The sequence below is a fragment of the Colletotrichum higginsianum genome, chromosome 8 (assembly GCF_001672515.1).
Source record: "Colletotrichum higginsianum IMI 349063 chromosome 8, whole genome shotgun sequence".
Lineage (NCBI taxonomy): Eukaryota > Fungi > Ascomycota > Sordariomycetes > Glomerellales > Glomerellaceae > Colletotrichum > Colletotrichum higginsianum.
This window is the reverse complement of record NC_030960.1, coordinates 1,425,118-1,443,552: the sequence shown is the minus strand read 5'-3', so window position 1 is coordinate 1,443,552 and position 18,435 is coordinate 1,425,118. Positions and strand designations below refer to the sequence as shown.

At 56.6% G+C, this 18,435-nt stretch overlaps 6 protein-coding genes across 6 annotated transcripts; 2 read left to right on the top strand and 4 right to left on the bottom strand.

Annotated features, from left to right (window-relative positions):
- Window positions 1-431: 431 nt before the first annotated feature.
- Window positions 432-1,961, top strand: CH63R_11399 (Trichothecene 3-o-acetyltransferase; the record flags this gene model as incomplete). The annotated part of the gene is made up of 2 exons (XM_018306373.1): window positions 432-1,011; window positions 1,084-1,961. The coding sequence occupies 2 exons, from the start codon at window positions 432-434 to the stop codon at window positions 1,959-1,961; spliced, it is 1,458 nt and encodes a 485-aa protein (XP_018153214.1).
- A 1,264-nt stretch (window positions 1,962-3,225) lies between these two features.
- Window positions 3,226-6,365, bottom strand: CH63R_11398 (Rnapii degradation factor def1; the record flags this gene model as incomplete). The annotated part of the gene is made up of 3 exons (XM_018306372.1): window positions 3,226-4,499; window positions 4,560-5,894; window positions 6,053-6,365. The coding sequence occupies 3 exons, from the start codon at window positions 6,363-6,365 to the stop codon at window positions 3,226-3,228; spliced, it is 2,922 nt and encodes a 973-aa protein (XP_018153213.1).
- A 2,498-nt stretch (window positions 6,366-8,863) lies between these two features.
- On the top strand, window positions 8,864-10,027 carry CH63R_11397 (uncharacterized protein; the record flags this gene model as incomplete). Its single annotated transcript, XM_018306371.1, has 1 exon — window positions 8,864-10,027. The coding sequence occupies one exon, from the start codon at window positions 8,864-8,866 to the stop codon at window positions 10,025-10,027; it is 1,164 nt and encodes a 387-aa protein (XP_018153212.1).
- A 1,098-nt stretch (window positions 10,028-11,125) lies between these two features.
- On the bottom strand, window positions 11,126-12,166 carry CH63R_11396 (Zinc-binding dehydrogenase; the record flags this gene model as incomplete). Its single annotated transcript, XM_018306370.1, has 1 exon — window positions 11,126-12,166. The coding sequence occupies one exon, from the start codon at window positions 12,164-12,166 to the stop codon at window positions 11,126-11,128; it is 1,041 nt and encodes a 346-aa protein (XP_018153211.1).
- Window positions 12,167-13,685: 1,519 nt separating this feature from the next.
- Window positions 13,686-15,257, bottom strand: CH63R_11395 (Duf895 domain membrane protein; the record flags this gene model as incomplete). Its single annotated transcript, XM_018306369.1, has 4 exons — window positions 13,686-14,302; window positions 14,366-14,712; window positions 14,773-15,053; window positions 15,126-15,257. 4 exons carry the CDS (start codon window positions 15,255-15,257, stop codon window positions 13,686-13,688), a joined length of 1,377 nt encoding a protein of 458 aa, XP_018153210.1.
- A 1,855-nt stretch (window positions 15,258-17,112) lies between these two features.
- CH63R_11394 (LysM domain-containing protein) lies at window positions 17,113-18,122 on the bottom strand (the record flags this gene model as incomplete). Its single annotated transcript, XM_018306368.1, has 4 exons — window positions 17,113-17,182; window positions 17,252-17,845; window positions 17,912-17,969; window positions 18,041-18,122. The coding sequence occupies 4 exons, from the start codon at window positions 18,120-18,122 to the stop codon at window positions 17,113-17,115; spliced, it is 804 nt and encodes a 267-aa protein (XP_018153209.1).
- Window positions 18,123-18,435: the final 313 nt, after the last annotated feature.

Genomic DNA, 18,435 nt, shown 5'->3' with positions numbered 1-18,435 from the left:
GGTCTCCCACGAGGCAACAGGCTTGCCTAAACCTAAACAAGAGTACAACACGCTCAGAACAGCATTTCTTGGTCGTCAGCAACGTACCCAATCAATTATTAGTAACTTGTTCTGAGTTGAACCGGGTTGTGGTGAAGTGTGTCATCCAAGGTTGAGAGGAACATATCTCCGGTTGTTGTACCGATTCACTATGTAAGGCAGCCGCCTCACTTCACCTTCGCCTTGCTGTGTATTCAGTGCCTTCCCGAACTGATAACCGTCTTTCTGCCCTTCCCAAGGCACCTGTTTTCCTCAGCCGCCCTCTTCTTCTCGAACCAACTCCTTTCGACACACTACCTCCCTCAACAGCAACCGCGTTTCGTTTCTCTATCTTCTGCTGCGTCAACTCAAGGAAGCCGTCTTCTCCTATTGCCTTTGCAATAAAGAAAAAAATGGCTAGCATCACCACCGTCCCCCCAATCACCCTTGGGCCCCTGGACCAGATCGCGCCTCGCATCTACGTCCGATCGGTCTTCGTCTTTGACGTGGACAGCAGCTTCGACATCAACAAGGCCCTCTGCCACATCGCCATCCGCCTCCAGCTCTCTCTCATGCGGTGGCCCTTCCTGGCCGGTCAGATTCGGCCTGCCGCCAACCCGACCCAGCTGAACCAGCTCGAGCTCTCCTACGACCTCGATGAAAACCGGAGCGACCCCCTCCAGAGGCCCGACCTCTTTTCCTACGAGTTCTGCCGAGGTCTCTGGGGCTTCAACTACGAGGAGCTCAAGGAGCTAGACATGCCCCCCTCCGCCATGGACAAGGACATCCTCTCGCTTTCCCCCGACCACCCCAAGCCCGGCGAATCGTGTCCTCCCATCACACTCAAAGTCACTAGAGTTGACAGAGGTGGGCTGATCCTTTGCTTCTCAACCCACCATGCCATATTTGACGGTGGATTCATCAAGACTTTTCTGGAGTTCTTTGGAAACGGCTGGATGGATGTCCCAGGCATCTTTCTCGGGGAGCTTGCAAGTAAGTCACACCCCTGAAGTTCACACCTCTTTTCTCGCGTATGGTTCACAAAGGCTAACATTTTGTCTTTAGACAGACCCAGCATGGAGAAGCACAAGGGAACCAACATTAAGAGCACGGTCTTCCCTGAGTACAACTTCACAAAGGAAACAGACCTTGTACCTGGCATGAACAGGCTCACTGTAGTCCAGGTGGCCAAGGCCCCTGAAGCAGTCTGTCTTCTCTTCAAGATTGAGAACTTGACCCTTAGAACTCTCCATGACCAGGCCCTCACAAAGCTCCGTCTTCAGTATGGCCCAGACGCCTTTGTCTCCGTGGTCGACACCCTCTCCGCCCTCGTCTGGGTCCACACCACCCGAGCGCGCCTCGAACACCTTGCCCTGGATGACAAGACCTCCTTCACCACAGCAGCAGACGCCCGCCTCCGTCTGTCCCCGGCCTTCTCCGCCGACTCATGGGGCAACGTGTACACTCAAACAAGCGCCAGCACCACTGTGGCAGACCTCATCCAGTACCAGGACACCATGGACGCAGACTCCTCGCCCGCCATCATTGCTGCGGCCTGGCTCATCCGGCAGGCCGTCAACCAGGTGTCCGCGCCGGGCTACATCCCATCGCGTATCGCCCTCGCCGCCTCCCTCGTCGACCCGACCGCTGAGGGAGTCGCCTTCCGCCGAGCCCTGAGGCCCGACCACGCCGGCCTGGGCTGCAGCGTCTGGACCCACATGGGTGCCGACGTCGACTTTCGCATCCCCGGTACCGCGGGGAAGGCGGACTACGTCCGCAAGACGTGGTCAGCCAACGAAGGCAGCATGAACATTATGCAGCGCCGCGGCATCACCAAGGGCGATGCACCCTGGGAGGTGCTCCTGGCCCTACGAGAGGACGACATGAAGCGGATGTGCGCCCCGACCGAGCTTGGCCGCTGGGCCGTCTCGTGGTGTGGTTGAGGAGGATCACTGGAGGATTGCGAATTTGGCGAGGGCTTGGGTTTGGCGTTTGGGTTGCCTTCTGGAGGTTCGGTATTTGTGAAAAGGGGACAATACCCGGATTTTCGTGCGGGATGGGGAGTTACAAGATACCAGCTACAACGGGATGAGAAGACGAGACACCATGGTTCGAGGTAGGAAGGGGCCAGAGGGCTTGCTGCCTTACAATGAGACACGATTTGATGACAGCGTTTGACTGTCCCCACTTGCTTCATGTTTATGTTGTTTTGTGTTTGTCTTTTCCTGTCTCCGTCCTTGGAGCAATACGCTGACGAACACATAAACACACACATAAACACACACACACACACACACACACACACACACACACACACACACACACACACACACACACACACACACACACATACACACATACACACGCGCGCACAACACTGAGTAGATAGACTACAAGAGATGTTGCTCAACAGAATAGCAGCAGAAGACTCAAAGGAGGGCATAGCGTTTTGGGGGAAAAGTAGGACTAGTGTGCCAAAATATTTGTGGGGGGGGGGTCCCTATCTGCAAGGGATAACTGCTCGTTTATGTCAAGCGATGGCCCTTCCTTACTGACTACACAAGCATGTGATAACAGGCTGGGTGGGCGTCACTTACAACATTACTGCAATTAGTCGCTCAGGCAAATCACGAGTCACATTGAAACAGAAACCAGCAGTGTCATGGGCCAAAGGTTCTTCATTGGCAATCATGCTCCTTTCCAAGGAGTTCAATCTCAGGAATCGGCCCTCCATCGGGCAACGACCAACGACCAACCTCGCCACCGGATCCGTTCCATCTGTCATTTCAGTTGAATTTTCAAGGCCGCATACCACCACGCCGTCGGCTATCATTCTTGAGCAAGCCTGATTAGACCTCCCCATCGCGAAAAAGAAAACAAAAAACACGATTCCGTCGCGGCCGGTGACCATATCCGAATGTGTTTCCCCTCCCTGATTCTTTTTTTTGATAGATCGTACACGCTCCAAGACCATAGACTTAGGTAATGAGTAGAGAGAAGAAAGTTTCCCCGCAGAAAGAGACCGCATGAATTATCCTTGCCGCCTGCAGTTTAAAATAAAACCACCTGCAGGTCCAAAGAAAGTTTCGTTCGTTTGCCGATAAAAGCGCAAAAAGCCGGGCGACATATTCGTGGGCACCGATGTCTCTAGCCACCTCGTCTCATGTCGTAGTGGCGTGAGTGAGATGGCCGTCGACTACCACCCTCCTAGTGGTAGTTTCCGCCCCAACCGCCGCGCTGCTGCTGGTTGCCACTGCCGTAGTATCCGCTGCCGTACGCACCCTGCTGGCCATATGAGCCGAACGGGGCGCTGCCGTGCTGGCCGCTAGTGGCTCCTCCCATGCCGTAGCCGCTGCTTCCGTGGAGACCGTGTCCCTGGAGGTGGCTGGGGTAGCCGCCGTAGCCACTCATCTGGGAACCCGACTGGGGCGGGGGCAGACCAGTCTGGCCAGAGGCCGTGTTCGTGGCCGAGCCGGGGCGCGCACCCCCGAGCGAAGGCGAGGGGCCCGCGCCAGGCTTGCTGTCGCCGAAAGGCTTCAAGTCGTCGTTGGCTGAACCGGTGTTGTTGGGCTGAGCAGCGCTGTTGAATCCTTGACCGGCTGGGCTCTGGAACGAGGAAGAGCCGCGGCCGTAGGTGTCCTGAACACCACCGAAGCCGCTGCCGGCGAGACCGGGCTGGTTGCCAGGCTGGGCGGATCCGGCGCGGCCAAAGTCGCCGCCGAGGCCGGAGCTCAGGCCGCTGTCGGCGCGGTGCAGAGACGATTGAGCGAAGCCAGCGGCAGGGGAGGACGCGTGATCATAGGGACCCTGGGGCGACATGCCGTAGGGGTGGCCGTAGACACCGCCCTTGCCGTAGGGACCGCCTCCGTATCCACCCTGGCCGTAGTGGCCGTAGTTCATGTAGTTCGAGTAGTAGGCGTTGTTGTAGTAGGGGTGGTTGTTGTAGGGGTAGCTCTGCTGGCCGTGGGACTGGGGCTGCGAGGCCTGGCTGGCTGCCTGCTGGCTCTGGGCTGTGGGGTTCGGGGTGGTGTGTCCACTGTTCTGGGCGTCGTTCGTGACGCCTCCGTAGCGGGACTGGTTCTGGAGCCCGCCACTTTGAGGGTATTGACTGAGGTTATCAGCCTGAGAAGCATTGTAGCCGCCGAAAGATCGCTGCTGGGAAGACAGGCTGTCCTGGTGGGCCTGGGCGCCCTGCTGACCGTAGGGCTGGTTGTAGTAGTTGTAAGGAGGACGGTTCTGTTGGTCGGCGGTATAGTAGGAAGAGTATTCGCTGGGCGCAGAGCTGAAGGCCCCACCAGGCTGCTGGTTCTGCTGCGACGGCTGGTTGGGGAAGCTGTCGAACTGGTTCTGCGAAGCCGAGGGCTGGTTCGGCTGCTGAGTGAAGGGGTCGATCGACTTCTGAGGGAACGAGGATGGCTCCTGGGGACCGGTCTGTCCGAAGCGGGAGTAAGGCTGGGCCGGGGCGGCAGCCGACTGAGGGACTAGAAGTGGGTCAGTCAGCGGAAGACAAGACTGCGGCGTTGATTCGTCGTCAAACGTACCCTGAGAAGCGGGAGCCTGAGGGATGGCACCTCCGGCGGATCCTGAAAAGGGAGCATTAGCAAAGTCGGTGACGTTGCTAGTCGAAGCATTTGTACCGGTGGGCGTGGCGGCAGCAGCGGCAGCAGGAGGGGGCAGGCCAGGAGCAGGCTTCTGGGTGCCGATGGCCTCAGGGACGGGAGCCTGCTGAGGAGCAGGAGGCAGAGAAGTGCGAGGATGGGCAACGGGAGAGTCAGCAGGAGGCTGAGTTCTAGTCTCAGGCTCCTCACGGTCACCATCAATGTCATCGTCCTCGTTCAGGCTGAAGGCACCAAACTGGACAGCGGCGCGGTCAACCTCGCGGTTGCCGGGCATGCGCACGGCTTCCTCCTGGTCGAGGACGCGGCGCTGGTAGCTCGGGGTACGGGATCCTCGCTCGGTGGTGGCCTTGATGGCGGAAGCGGCGAATCCGCTGTTGGAGGTGGGGACAGCAGGGCGGATGGGCTGGTGTTGCTGTTGCGAAGCCGAGAGAGGAGTCGCGGTAGCGCTGGCGGCGTTGTGGCGAGGATCCCAAGAATCGGCGGCAGTGCTCGCGACGGTAGCAGTCGCAGGAGGATGCGATTCGTCGACTACCTGTTCAAGATTCGTCTCAGTAAGTTGGTCCTTGGAAGGCGGCAAAACCACTTCGGGTTCGATGACGGTTGGTACTTCTGCAGGGGCTGGTTCTTCATGGACTGGCTCGGCGGGGAGTTCGGTAGCGGGCTCGGGCTGGGCCTCGGGTTCGGTCTCAGGTTCGGGCGTGGGTTCGGCGGCGGGGGCGACGGGAGGCAGAGGTTCGATGGGTTCGGCGGGCTTGGGGGCGGGCTCCTGCTTGGGGGGCTTAGGGGCGGCGGGCTTGGGCACGGCTACTTGACGGAGCATGCTAGCCCACGTCTTGGGAGCCGGGGCAGCGGACTTGGAAGCCTCGGTCGCGGCGGCAGCGGGGGCGGCAGCAGGAGCCGCAGGCTTCTCGGTGGTCTCCTTGGGAGCCCAGGGGTCCTCGGCGGGAGCGTCCTTAAAGTCCAACTTGGGGGTATCCCACGCGTTCGACTCCTCGGTGGGAACAGAGAGCGGCTGAGCGTTGTCCTTGGTATGCCGGGTGCCGTTGGGAGCTGCTGTGTTTGAGGGCCTGCCCCGACCACCACGGCCTCCCCTCTCGGTGTTCCTTCCGCGGCCGCGACCAGCATCGGCGACATTGCTGCGACCACCACGGGTGGGTCTGGCGCTGGATGAGTCGATGTTCGAGGCTGCAGTCGTGGAGTCCTTAGCCTTGGAGCGGGGGGCCTTCTTCGTCACCTCGCCCCATTGAGAAATGGTGCCTAAAAGCAAGGGGAAAAAATTAGCCAAAGCCCGACTGGCGAAAGGATGTTGTGTACTCGAACAAGCGAGTGATGACAGGCGAGGTCTGAGAGCCGTCGCACCCAAGGGTTGATGGCAAGCACAGGAGGGAGAGTAAGGCGTGAGTGCGCCGACGTACCTTCAGCAATGCGGGTGACGGCGAGGTTCTCGTCGCCGTCCGTCTCTTGCAGCGCGTAGAGAATGTCCTGCTCAGACCAATCGGGGAAGAGCTCCTTGATAAGGGGCGCCTTGGATCCGTACTGCTTCTTCAGCTCGCCGAGCTCGCCCTGGTCCTCAAATGCAGTCGCATCGTCGGCATCGATCTTGGAGTCGAACTTATCGCCATTGGGTCTGCCAGAAGTGCGACCGCCCCGGCTTGCGAAGCCACCTCTTCCACCGCGTCCAGAACCTCTGCCGCGCGAGGCGGCAGGCCGAGTCTGTACCTCAGACATTGCTGGGCTTTGTTTTGTATGAGGGGAGGGGTTTTCCGCGATGGGAAAAAAATGGAGGGATCAATTATTTGACTGCCCGTATCGACACGACAGCTTTTGGTGGGGGGTTGATTTGGTTGCGCTTTGCGGAACTCAGGCCGATGGAGGGGGAGGGGAAGAAAAAAAGAATAGGAAAAGAAAAGGGTGCCGCAAAGTGGGAGAGAGACGAAGTCGTCGTGGTCGTGGCTGACGAGACGAGACAAAGTGAGGTTGGTGGTGGAAGTTGGTGGGAGAGAAGAATGAGGTGTGGATGGTAGAGGGAGGTGGAATGTTTGTGCTGTGCTGAGGCAGAGAGGCAGGTGCAGGTGGAGGTGGAGGTGCAGCAATGGAAGCAAAGGCAAAAAGGGAACTGGGGAAAAGTTCAGTTCAAAGGGAGGTTTTTGCCAGGCAGGTAGGTACCTATGTGTGCTGGCAGGCGAGGTACCGGTACCAGTGCCGGTAGAGGTAGCAGTACTAGCTAGCAGCAGAGCGGCAGCGCCAGCACAAGGCACTACACAGTGACAAGCGACAAGCGTCAGGTGGTTTGGCTTGCTTGGTGGCACCAGGGAGAGAAGGCTGTTGGCAGCACCAGCACCAGTAAGCCTGAGCTGAGTGGCACCAGTCAATTGGGTCACAGAGGGTCGCAAGGCCTGTGAGTGTGGAGAGCGACACGGTGGTTGCCTGTACCAGTACGGACTGTATTGCAGGCATGTACTGTGTTATTGGACAGCAACAGAAGGTGATCGAGTAGAAGTCAAGTGAAGTGAGAGTCTCTCTCTCTCCTTTTACTTCTCTCTTTGAAGATCACATCCTTCTCAAGATCTCCTCCTTCCTCTTTAACTTATCTTGATTTCTCTTATCTTCGAGCTTCATCAGCCCAAGGGTCTGTCCCCATCCCACTGATCCAAAATCAGGGAGTAGAATGCAATGTACCTTTCTACCTACCTAAGCTGAGGTGAGATGAGAGCAGGCAGATGATTGAGGTGAGGGTGGACGGAGTGGTACCTGTACCTGCCAAGTACCTGTTTCTCAATTGCTGCTCGATTTTTCCTATTTTTTGCGCCGTGGTTTTTGTGTCGCCAGTCACTCCTGCTGTATGGTTTTTCTGGCCCGAGCGACCGCCTGCAGCGAATGACGACTCCCACTCGTCCGCATCGGGCTAGCGTTTGGAGCTTTCAGCGGACCCATGCAGATCCACTGCCTCAATCGTCGGGCTGAGCGAGGTAGCGATACAAGTGTTTGCCACGTCGAAGGGCCAGATGGCAAGTACCCACACGTACCTGGGCGAGCTCTGGCGTGCGCCGTCTGTCAAAGGTATCTAAGGCAGGTACCTGACTTGGGGCCATTCCCTAGCCGTTCTTTCCATGCAATGAGGCAAGAGAACGACGCAGTCACGTCCTCTGCCGTAATCTCAGGATAGATGCGGAGGTAGGCATTGAGGGAGTAGGTAGTCAGCTCACACCTAGCATTGTAACTGAGCAAAGTACCCGTTCTACCGGGTATCATCTAGGTAACGATAAACAATAGCTACGAGGCAGCAGACGAATCCGATGAATGGAGTCGCTTCAGTATGTTCTAGCCAGCTTTGATGCCAGAACGTGAGCCAAGAATGCTGCAAGCTGGGGTGCACTTCAATACCAACCGCTTCCAGATACCAGTCGTCAATGCAGTTTGGGGACAAGAATGCCGTTGTGCCTTGGCTGTCACGCCCCCTTTCCTCTGCGCGACTACCTCGGCCGAGATGATTTGTGCGTCACCATCGCCCGTCTGTCCTTGGAGCAATGGCCGGGGGTGGCATCTTTCTGTTCTACTTCAAGTAGGCAATGAACAGAATGAATGGATGATCAGGTTGCTCCTCGGCTTCCTCTTGGACGGAGCTCCCTGGTCGTTGGTCACGAGGCTGTATTCGTCACGTCACACCAAACCAACCCCGGTCTCTCGCCGATACGATTCATGCGAAGGTGAACTGAGAGGTAGTCGATACAAGAAAGTTCTATTGTCGCATTGATTACATACAGCATTAAGAATTTGTGTGGTTGTACCATGTACATGAGACATTACTCTGCTTAGTCGGTAACGGAAGAACGAGCCACCATTTTGCTCTTGGAGTTCTGAGCGTGTCGCTACGTACCTTAAGTCCGGTGCCAACTTGTTGCAGCCTGAGGCTGCGTGAACAGCCCGACTCCGCATTATAGGATCACATGACCCTGAATGGCACGAGTCCAGCGGGCAACATCACTCCACGGCTCGACGATGATGCGTATTCGGTTTATCCTGGCTTACTGAAAGCACCACCCTAGCACACCACCACCAACTACTCGTCGGCGAGACTGCCAATCCTCCCAAATCTGACAACTGCGGCAAACACGTTTTCAAGGTGCTCCAAATTGTAGCTCTGTACCTACTGCAACAACATCACGAAAGGCCACCAGCGCCGTTGTTTCTTTTCTCCCTCCTCAAATCCCACCACGTTCCCGGCAATGTTCACCACCAAGTCGCTCAGTGCGATCAAATATGCCATCCCCTCTATCCATCAGCCCTTGCCGCTCTCTTCAAAGGAGTCGAAGAAGCTTCTCAACGTCCTAAAGACTTCCTTCCGCCAGAACCTCGATAGAGAGCATGGCTATGGCCCCGAAAGTTCCGAGTCCTCCGCCTCCAAGACAGCTTCCAAACAAGGTTCCGCCTCTCATAACGAGCACCGCCGACCGACGGACCGACATCTTCGCGCCATTCTTTCCAACCCGCTGTTCAAGAGCAGCGTCCAGCCCGACAATGCGGTGCTCGCCAACCCTCGAGACCCAATGGACGTTTTCGACGAGGCCGTATCGCGCGGCATGATGACGAGAAAGGCGGCGACTGGCTGCCTGCGGACAAAGCGTCAAAAAATCCTGCAATCGAGCGCTCTTTCGGTTCAGGACGCCATGCGGGCATCCTCGACAGGCCTAAGGGTCATTCAGTGGCTCAGATCATCTGGCGCCGAACGGACACTCGACTTTCTCGCAGATCGTCGATTCGTCTCGGAGCTCATACCATTCATGGTCGCCGAGGGACTCGAGGAGGTGGCATGGGGGTGGGCTGACCGGATGGTTCGAGGCGAGGGCCCGAAAGAGGAGAGCAGCAAGATTGTGGGGTCCCTGGTCACCAGCCTGGTATTAGACAAGTCACACGTCGACAGTAACCTCGACACGGCCTTCTCGACGATACTCAGAGCGGACGCGACATGGAAGGCGGATCCCCAGTTGCCTCAAATTCTGCTGCGTCCTTGGCGCCTGCTCTCCTGGCAGTCGACCGTTGACGCATGGAAGAGACCGCCGCCTTCATTTGCACTATTCGAGTCGTACGTCGAGACCGCCAACCACATCCAAAAACCGTTGCGGCTGGACCGCGCTCACTTGGCTCTGCATCATCCCACCAGTCCCAGTTATGAACGTGCTCTGCGCTTCATTCAAGACCAGCCTCTGACCACCTTTGAGTCCAACAAAAACCTGGTCACGAGGATAATCTGCATGGGCATGGATGCCGTTGGCTTCTTGACAAGGATTGGTCGGACCGACGAGGCCATGCACCTTTTGCAATTACTGCAATCCAAGTTCTCGAAAGAAGTCTGGCAAAAACACCAAACTCGTGGTGTTGCATTTGTCTGAGAGGCTCCGGAACACCGAAGCCACGACAATGACTCCACTTCACCCTCGCTCCGATTAGCGAGTGATGTCCCCTATATCGAAAGGTCAATCAGACCATCAGTCCGACGTCTTCATCAGACAGCCTTTTGCCTCGGGGCGGGATATCACAGTTTCACCTTGGACAAGTCGGATCTCCCCGTATCTGCCTGGTATACGTCTAGGATAACCAAGGCGGCGGCGCGGAGTGGCTGCCCGGTTGCGACAGGCGGCCTAAGAGCCCAACTCGGCCCATCGTGAACCCCCTTCCCCCCCTCCCATTGCAGTCATGCTGCCATATGCGAGAAACACAACTTACGGTTCATGGTCGTTACACTCATTTTGTATAAACTTAGAAGATACCCGCAAATGCACAACCCATTCCAAACCATACCTCGAATCAGTATCTCTGATGTCGAACTGACTACGCTCTCATGGCGTGACTGTTTATGTGGTGTGTGTTTTTATCAGTCTCCGTCGCCCCACGTCGATGAGGTTCTTTCTAAGCCGGACTTGAGACGTAAAGTGTGTCTTACCCTTGGCATGAGGTTCGGAAGCTCGGCACACGATCGTTGTGGGCGAAGGATCAGAGGCACATTGCTGCTGGTCGATAGTTATCTGATAGCGGCTACGGCGGTGCGGGTGCACGCCAAGTTTGTTTATGCTCGTCCGGGCACCACCAGACGGCAGGATGATGAGATGAACCAGGTTCTTGGCTCGTGCTCGATGACAATGTCAGATGCGGAAGTGGGCAGGGGAACGGGCCCAAGCGAGAATAGTGCCTACATTAGTGCTCACCGTCACACAAAGGAGTCAATTGTCACCGACACATGGCTGTAGAACGGATGCTATTATCTGACGTCAATTTCGTAATTCGACTGATGCTGTTGCCGATATTTGGAGTGAAAAAGGAGAACACCCTCAAGAAAAACAAACGCTCTAAAGAAACAACAAGCCCCCCGGGGAATCACATAATTAGTCATTCCCTCCGTCCGTCCGTCCATTCGTATGAATCACACAACTTCCTCTTCTCCCACTCGACTTCTCCCCGAGTAAAAGGCGATGGGAACCCAAGGCCAAAAATCAGGCCTTCTTCGCGACGCGCACGATAATCTTGCCGGCGGCCGATCCCTGCTTGAGCTTCTCGTAGGCCTTGACGGCGTCCTCAAACTCAAAGGTCGAGTCGACGACGGTCCGGACCTTGCCCTCGGCCACCCAGGCGGCGATCCGCGCCAGGTCCTCGTGCGAGTTCTTGGTGACGAACACCTCGAACTTGTGCTTCGCGCCGCCGAGGAACGCGGGCAGCAGCAGGCCCGGCACGAGGCTCTTGGCCTGCGCGAGCGAGACGGCGCCGCCGACGAACTTGAAGTGGCCCTCGGGCAGGAGGAAGTCGTCGGAGGCCTTGTACAGGTTCGGCGGCGAGTTGCCGACGTTGTCGACGACGACGGCGAAGACCTTGCCGCGGGCGCGCAGGTCGGCGACGACGTCGGCCGTCTTGTAGTCGATGACGTCGTCGGCGCCGAGGGAACGGCACAGGTCGGCCTTGGCCGTGGAGCACGAGACGGTGACGTGGCAGCCGATGGCCTTTGCGATCTGGATGCCGTAGGTGCCGGTGCCGCCGGAGCCGCCGTTGATGAAGACCTTGTCGCCGGCCTTGACGTAGGGGACAATAGTCTGGTAGGCGGTGAGGGCGGCGGTGCCGAGGGCGGCGGCCTGCTCGAGGTCGACCGAGGCGGCGCCGGCGGGGATGGAGGCGATGCCGTCGCGGTTGGCGATGGCGTACTCGCTCAGCGAGCCCTGGGCGGACATCGGGTCGAGGCGGCCGACGACGACGTCTCCCGGGGCGATGTCGGTGATGGCGGAGCCCACGGCGACGGCGCGGCCGGCGAAGTCCATGCCGGGGCACCTGGGGAAGGAGATGATGGCCTTGGCGACGAGGCCGAGGTCCGGGAACTTGTAGTCGGCCGGGTTGATGCCCGCAGCGATGACTTGGACGAGGACCTGGTTGGCCTTGAGTGAGGAGGCGGCGGGCGTCGGGACGGTGACGAGGGCGAGGTCCCGGATGAAGGCGCCGGGGGAGGCGACCTGCCAGCGGCGCATCTCGGTGGGGGGATCCTGGGCCATGATAGATTATGTGTGTGAAATGTGTGAGTGTGTGTGTGTGTTTTGTTGTGTTTTTGGTGGCGGTGAAAATGTGGTTCCAGCGACTCGTCGCTGTGTAGATGAAGGAGTTGGAAGCAAGACGCAATCCTCGGGCGCCCGAGAGAACAGGACTGGTGACACAAAGTTCGGCGATGAATTAGGCCTTGCGATGTGGGGAGCACTGACAGCATCGATGCTCACAGTTACCGGGAAGTTACCTCGCTACCCTGAGCTGCCTAGATATGGTATGGTATGGTATTGGTACACCAGTTTTGGGAATCGGAACTTTGGACGAAACCCCTTCTTCCTCTGTGCTCTTGTTTTTCACTCCGTCACATGTAAGTTCCCCCAATTCATTACTAGCCGTGACCCGTTCACTCTGCACCCTCAATAACGACTCCCTGGGCTCCAGTCTCTCTCCCTCCCTCCCTCTCACCAATTCTAGCAACCCTTCGTTCGTCGATAACTGAGGGCGAGAGAGAGGGAGAGACAAAAGTAGAGACGCACTACGCTAAATGGCGTCACGACTTGCCTTGCCCCGATCCGGCTGTGGTCCCTCCCGGGAATATCGGTCCCCGCTGCCGTCAACCCCGTCCGTCCAACCCCCCCACGCAGGAATTCAAATTTTCTTTCTGGCCGTCGAAATTTTCTAGAAGGAAGTGGGTTTCCGCAGCCATGGCAACCGCATGCCAGCTTCCATCCGCTTCTAGTTGTGTCCCGCCGCTGGAATGACTTGGGAGTTGACGGAGCAGCCGTTTATGCTACGAACTCGGCAATACTAGCCTTGCCTTACTCTACAGCAGCTGATATTGAAGGTAAAGACAAACTGGTAAATTTGTTCGTTACACAAAGGTGGTTGCTTTCTTACTTACACTTACATCACCACAATCAAAACAGCAGGCCTCCATATGCATGTTCCAATGCCCTGCCAAACGCGACTCGTGTAGGCACAGTTTGGTCCTTGGCTGTGTTTTGGCTTGTCCGCTTTCGACAGTCGGTTGTGGGAACCTTTGGCCAAGTGTCCTCAATAACACCCAGCAAGAAAGACTAGGTCCAACGTCTAGGCGTCTTCTTTACCTATTGCACAACCAGATAGATGACCATGACCTTGCAAGCGATGCCTGCAACCAAGCAGTCACACACGCTGCATATTAACAACTCAGATGCTTAGGATTAGAGTTTTGAGTTGGCAGAAATTCTGCATACTGCAACGAGGAGCCTAACCTCTCATATACAAGTTGTCTCAACTCATTGGCTCTTCGGATGGTTGGTCATCGTTACTTACAAGCAACCTCGGAAAGATACGCTGACTTGTAAGTTCAAACCCCGAATTCACGGTCAAAGGACAGTGGGTTTGAAACCGAATCTTCAACAACAACGCCGAGCTCATCTCTTGGTCAAAGACATCCCTAAAGAATGTCACCTGACTTTCACCTCTGCTTCAACTCAGCTTCTTGAGTCCGACCTTTAACCCATGCTATGATCTGACAGACTCACACCCTCACGCCGCATCCCTCTTACCCTGCACCGCCACCCTCTCGAGGTCGCTCTCCGTCTCGTCCGCGACCTCGGCCGCACCGTCCCCGCCGGCCTGGTTCCAGTCGCCGAACACGGCGAGCAGCGTGAACGGGATCGTCACGGCCCACAGCGAGAAGCCGAGGATCATCTGGTTCCTGTTCGGCCAGTGCGTCGCCCCCACCGCGTACGCGATCGTGCTGCCGATGCTCTCCCACGACCGCAGGATGCCCGTCGTGCGCGCGATGTCGCCATCCCCCTGCGCGCCCTTGATCTCCGCCATGAGCCAGTAGATGTACGTCTTCAGCATCTCGTAGAAGAACTTGAAGAACATGTACACCGTAAAGGCCGAGTTGAAGAAGGCGCCGTCGCCGAGGTCGAACGACGGCGGCTCCGCCATGGACGAGAGCCGCGTCTCGATGACGGCGTTCCACGTCCAGGCCGCCGTCACGAAGGTCAGCACGATGAGGTACACGGCCTTGGACTTGGCCGGCCGCTCGAACCGCTTCATGTCCAAGATCGCGCCGGTGATGATGTTGGCGGAGGCGCCGACGACGGCCGTGAGGAACGACGCCAGGGCCCTGGATCGGACCGTGAAGTACGCTGTGTATGCACCAGGTCAGCAAACGGGTTTCTAGGCTCATTCAAGGATGTATAGGCACGCACTCGTGAGGTAATTTCCCTGGTATGTCGTGCCGAACTGCCCGGCCAGGAAGACGGGGATGAGCAGCAGCATGTACTTGTTCTTCAGCTGCTTCCAGATCGCGCGCGCCTCGATGCCGAAGTTGGTCTTGCGCATGTACGGGATCTTGGTGCCGTCGGTCCTGACGACCTTCTGAGGCTGCGATAGCAGCAGGGCCAAAGGGGCTCCGAGCGAGGAGATGGCGACGAGGCCCAAGTACGTCGTATAGGTGACCTTGCCCTTCTGGGATGTCTTGATGTTCAACGCCAGAGAAATGGCACCGCCCACGAGCGGACCCATCTGACGGATGCCCATCCAGATCCCCACATATCTAGGAAGCGGTTCAGTCAACATAATCTACGGGTTCTTTGCGAGACGGGGAGAAACTCACCGGCCTCTCTTCTCTGCCTCCGGGTAGCCGACGGCGATGGCCGCCTCACTCGCCCACAAGAGCGATGCTCCGATACCGCAGAACCCGGCCCCGAGCAGCAGGAACCACTCGTTCCCGTAGCGGTTGTTGCAGTACAGGCCCGCCGCGTAGGGCGTGTAGAACGCCGCGCCGATGACGAGGGTCCATTTGGCAGTGATCTTGTTCGTGACGCCGCCGGCGATGAAGCAGCCCACTGACATGAGCCCGTACGTGAGCGCGTTGGCGGCGTTGTTCAGGAACGGCTGGGGTGAAGCGTGAGTCAACTCGGCCTCTACGGGACATCTTTATTTCATCAGAGAGGGGCTGGGTCTTACCGACGCGTTCCCTCCGGCCCCGAGGTTGTTCAGAGCCGTCCAGATGCCGGGCTCGCAAAATGCCACGAGCCCGACGATAATGATCTGGAAGAGGCATGACCGGTAGATCTGGGCCAGGCGAGTAGAAGCCATGATTTCAAAACGGGCTCCGGCGAAGTCGGCTGGTGAAGGTGAGTGTTGCTGTTCTGGAACACGTCCAGTTCTCTACGGGAATAACAGAAACCGTTCCAGTTTATCATGTCTCGCGCATCACTGAGGAGACTACGCGAGCACGTCAGGACCCATTGAAAGTACGACACATCAGACTTTGCACTGACGTCGCAATACAGCAAAGATAACAAGAGCCGGCAGCACGTAATGGTTTCAAGTGGGCGATGCTATCGCCGTATCAGAAGCCGGCAGAAGTCGATCCTTAAACCAACGTCTAGGGTTTCCGGATTTTGGAGCCACTGGCACTTACATGGAATCAAGAGTTTCCCCGACTCAACCCACTTCTGCGGTGAGACCCAATCTCTTGAGTCTCCGACTGGTGCTTCAATGTACTCTTTGATCTGCGGTTCCCACACCCAATTCACGTTGTCCAAAGTACTGTGCACCCCGTAGGGTTCGAAGACCACGCCAGTCACCGATCGGACGCGAGATAGACGCTCGGTACGATCCACCCTTGCCGCTTGCTGGGGCAAAGCTTCGCATCCTACCGGCTTGGCTTGGCCGCCGAGGACGGGAAGGATTCGGCACTGCCTCGCATCGCTGCGAATCCAACCTCATCTCCCCGGTCTAGATTCTCAGCCGCCAGCTGCAAGCCAATCTGGGACGTTTGGATGTGGGCGCCGACAACGTGCATGCGAGTGACGGCGGTACCAACTGATGAACCGCCGGACCCAGAAGAGCGACGCAGTCCAAGCTGGCGAGACTTGGTTTTTTAGTATCTAGTATATTTTGGGGCTGATTTTCATCTACTTGTACGGCTTCTCAAGAAACCCCTAGGAATCTGACTGACTCGCTTCGGTGTCCAATGCTACTGAAGGCACAAAGGACAGGCGGGTAGGCCTTAAATAGTATGCAATGTAGATCAACTACTTATTGTTCTCTTTATATGACATACACCTGACGTTAGATATGATTGCTTGGCCGTATGCAGATCATGAGAGGAATACTGTTTTATTGTAGGCACATGCATATTACGAACTAATGAGATTACATAGAATTACCTGTTTCGCCCAAGTCATCGCGGCTGCCACGTCCTTGCTCCTACTTCCTCTCTCTGCCTTGTTAGACACAAACTCTTGCAAATCTTACAACTATCATCGTTGATAACCTCCATTTGAGTTGGGCGTCAGCCGGGCCAGTTGGAGGCTACTGGGAGGGTGGGGGGTCTCAGTACTGGGGTCGCAGACGCCTTGGAGCGCCCTTACAAACAGTACAGTAATTGTGTTCAAGAACGGGGGGAAACGGTTTGTTCAAATAGTAGCTAGTCATCTGCTACTACTCCAAAGCACATCATCGGGTTTAAAGCTCTAAACAACCCCTGCCTCCAGCACTCTGTTCACTTTGATCTAAAAATTAATAAACAAGACAGCCAGACAGACTTGACAGGGCTCGGTTCGGGCCGAATATGTATGGGCAGGTGTACAGCGCGCGAGACGTCCTAGGAGGCACTAAAAGAGCCGTTTGCAGGTGTCTGTGGTGATGCTTCCCCAGACAGTGTGAAGCGCTTCTTGATCCCGGCTCAGTCGTGCTCCTTGAAACGGCGGCCGATTCAATCTTCAGGTGTAGAGAACTCTACTTCAAATCTGTAGGCTGTGCTGTTTCCAACAATTAGCCCCTGGGTGGGAGAACATGAGTGCAAAATGGACAGCTACCATAGCAGTTCTACGTACCGGACCTGGATGGCGCAAGGGCCAACAAATCGCTTGTCGTGATCGTTTGAAGCGAGGAGCTTGTTCCCGTCGTTGGGAGCTGGGTTGGCAGCAACGCGGGGCTTTTTCTAATCGTCGAAGCGCGGAATGTGGAGTTGCTTCTGGGACCAGGGGACTTGAGCACTCTTTTCGGGCTTACTGGTGGCCTTGTGGAAAGGAAAGTACTGGTTAGCAGAGTAGGAAGCCATTCAGCACGTTTGCACTCACCCGACGCAGATGTAAGTCGGTTTGGAGTACACGAAGTCGTCGCATTGAATATACATCAGAGGGTTCCATTCCGCCAGGTCCTTTGGCGTGGCTCCGTACTTGTCGGCAAGGGACTCGCACGAGTCATCGGGTTCCACGAAGTGAACCTTGCACTGCTCGGGCATGCATAGGTCTTGGCCAGCTACGAGGCCACTGCACCAGCCGTTGAGGACATCATTTCCCTCTATTAGGCCCTTGGTTGAAACATTCTGGTCAGCCGAGATGCTCTCGCAGGTGTCGCCTTCTTGCACGTGGTATGTAGAGGCGCAGTTGGACGACATGCGGTGGGCGGACCAGTGTGCGGCCGCTATGGTAGGTTCTGCCGACGCCGCGGATGTCGAGCTGTGGATGGACGGTTCGATGTAGGTGTAACCTGTCTTGCCGCAGCTCGAAATGGCCGACTGGAACTCGGCAGACCGGTCTTCGGTGTGGCCGATTTCCGAATTGACTTCAATTTCCATGGGTCCAAGGACGCAGTCATCGCAGTCGTGAGGAGCATCATCAGTCTGGTTTCGCCATTGACCCAGGATGTAGTCGCAGAAGTCTCCCGTGTCTCTGCAGTGTATCCCACAATGCATTAGGCTCTTCAAACATTATGCCACAAGAAGGGGCAAGCCATACCTGTTCTTATAACAGGACACTTCGTAGGCATAAAGATACCGGTCCACAATGTGTGTTGCTGAAATTGTGGTCAGAAGGGCAAAACGCAAAGAATGCTGGCTGTTCGTAAGCCGTAAATGAGCTTCAAACCTGGAAACATGTTCAGACCGTGGTCGAGAAGGTCGCTAGTTGGGTCGCAGTCATTTTCGATCTTGTATCGTAGACTCTGCATCGATTTTCTGCAGCTATCAGTACAGATGGCGGCAATTCCCTCGGGATCGAGAACGTCGACTCTGTGCGAGCTGGGAGGACATAGATTAGCAGGTCAACAGAACAAAATAGAGATGAGGGATTTTCTGGAGGTACGTGCTCGAAGCTCGCATGGGAGGCAAGTCTACTAGAGCAACTCAAGGTGGTGTTGAGCGCCTCGAAGCATGGCAAGCTCAGGTTGAAGTACTCGTAGGGGAAGACAGAGCCTGTGAATTGCTGGGCTAGGACGGAGGGCAATAAGACGGCCAGACCTGCCACGCCGGCAGCTTTGTAGA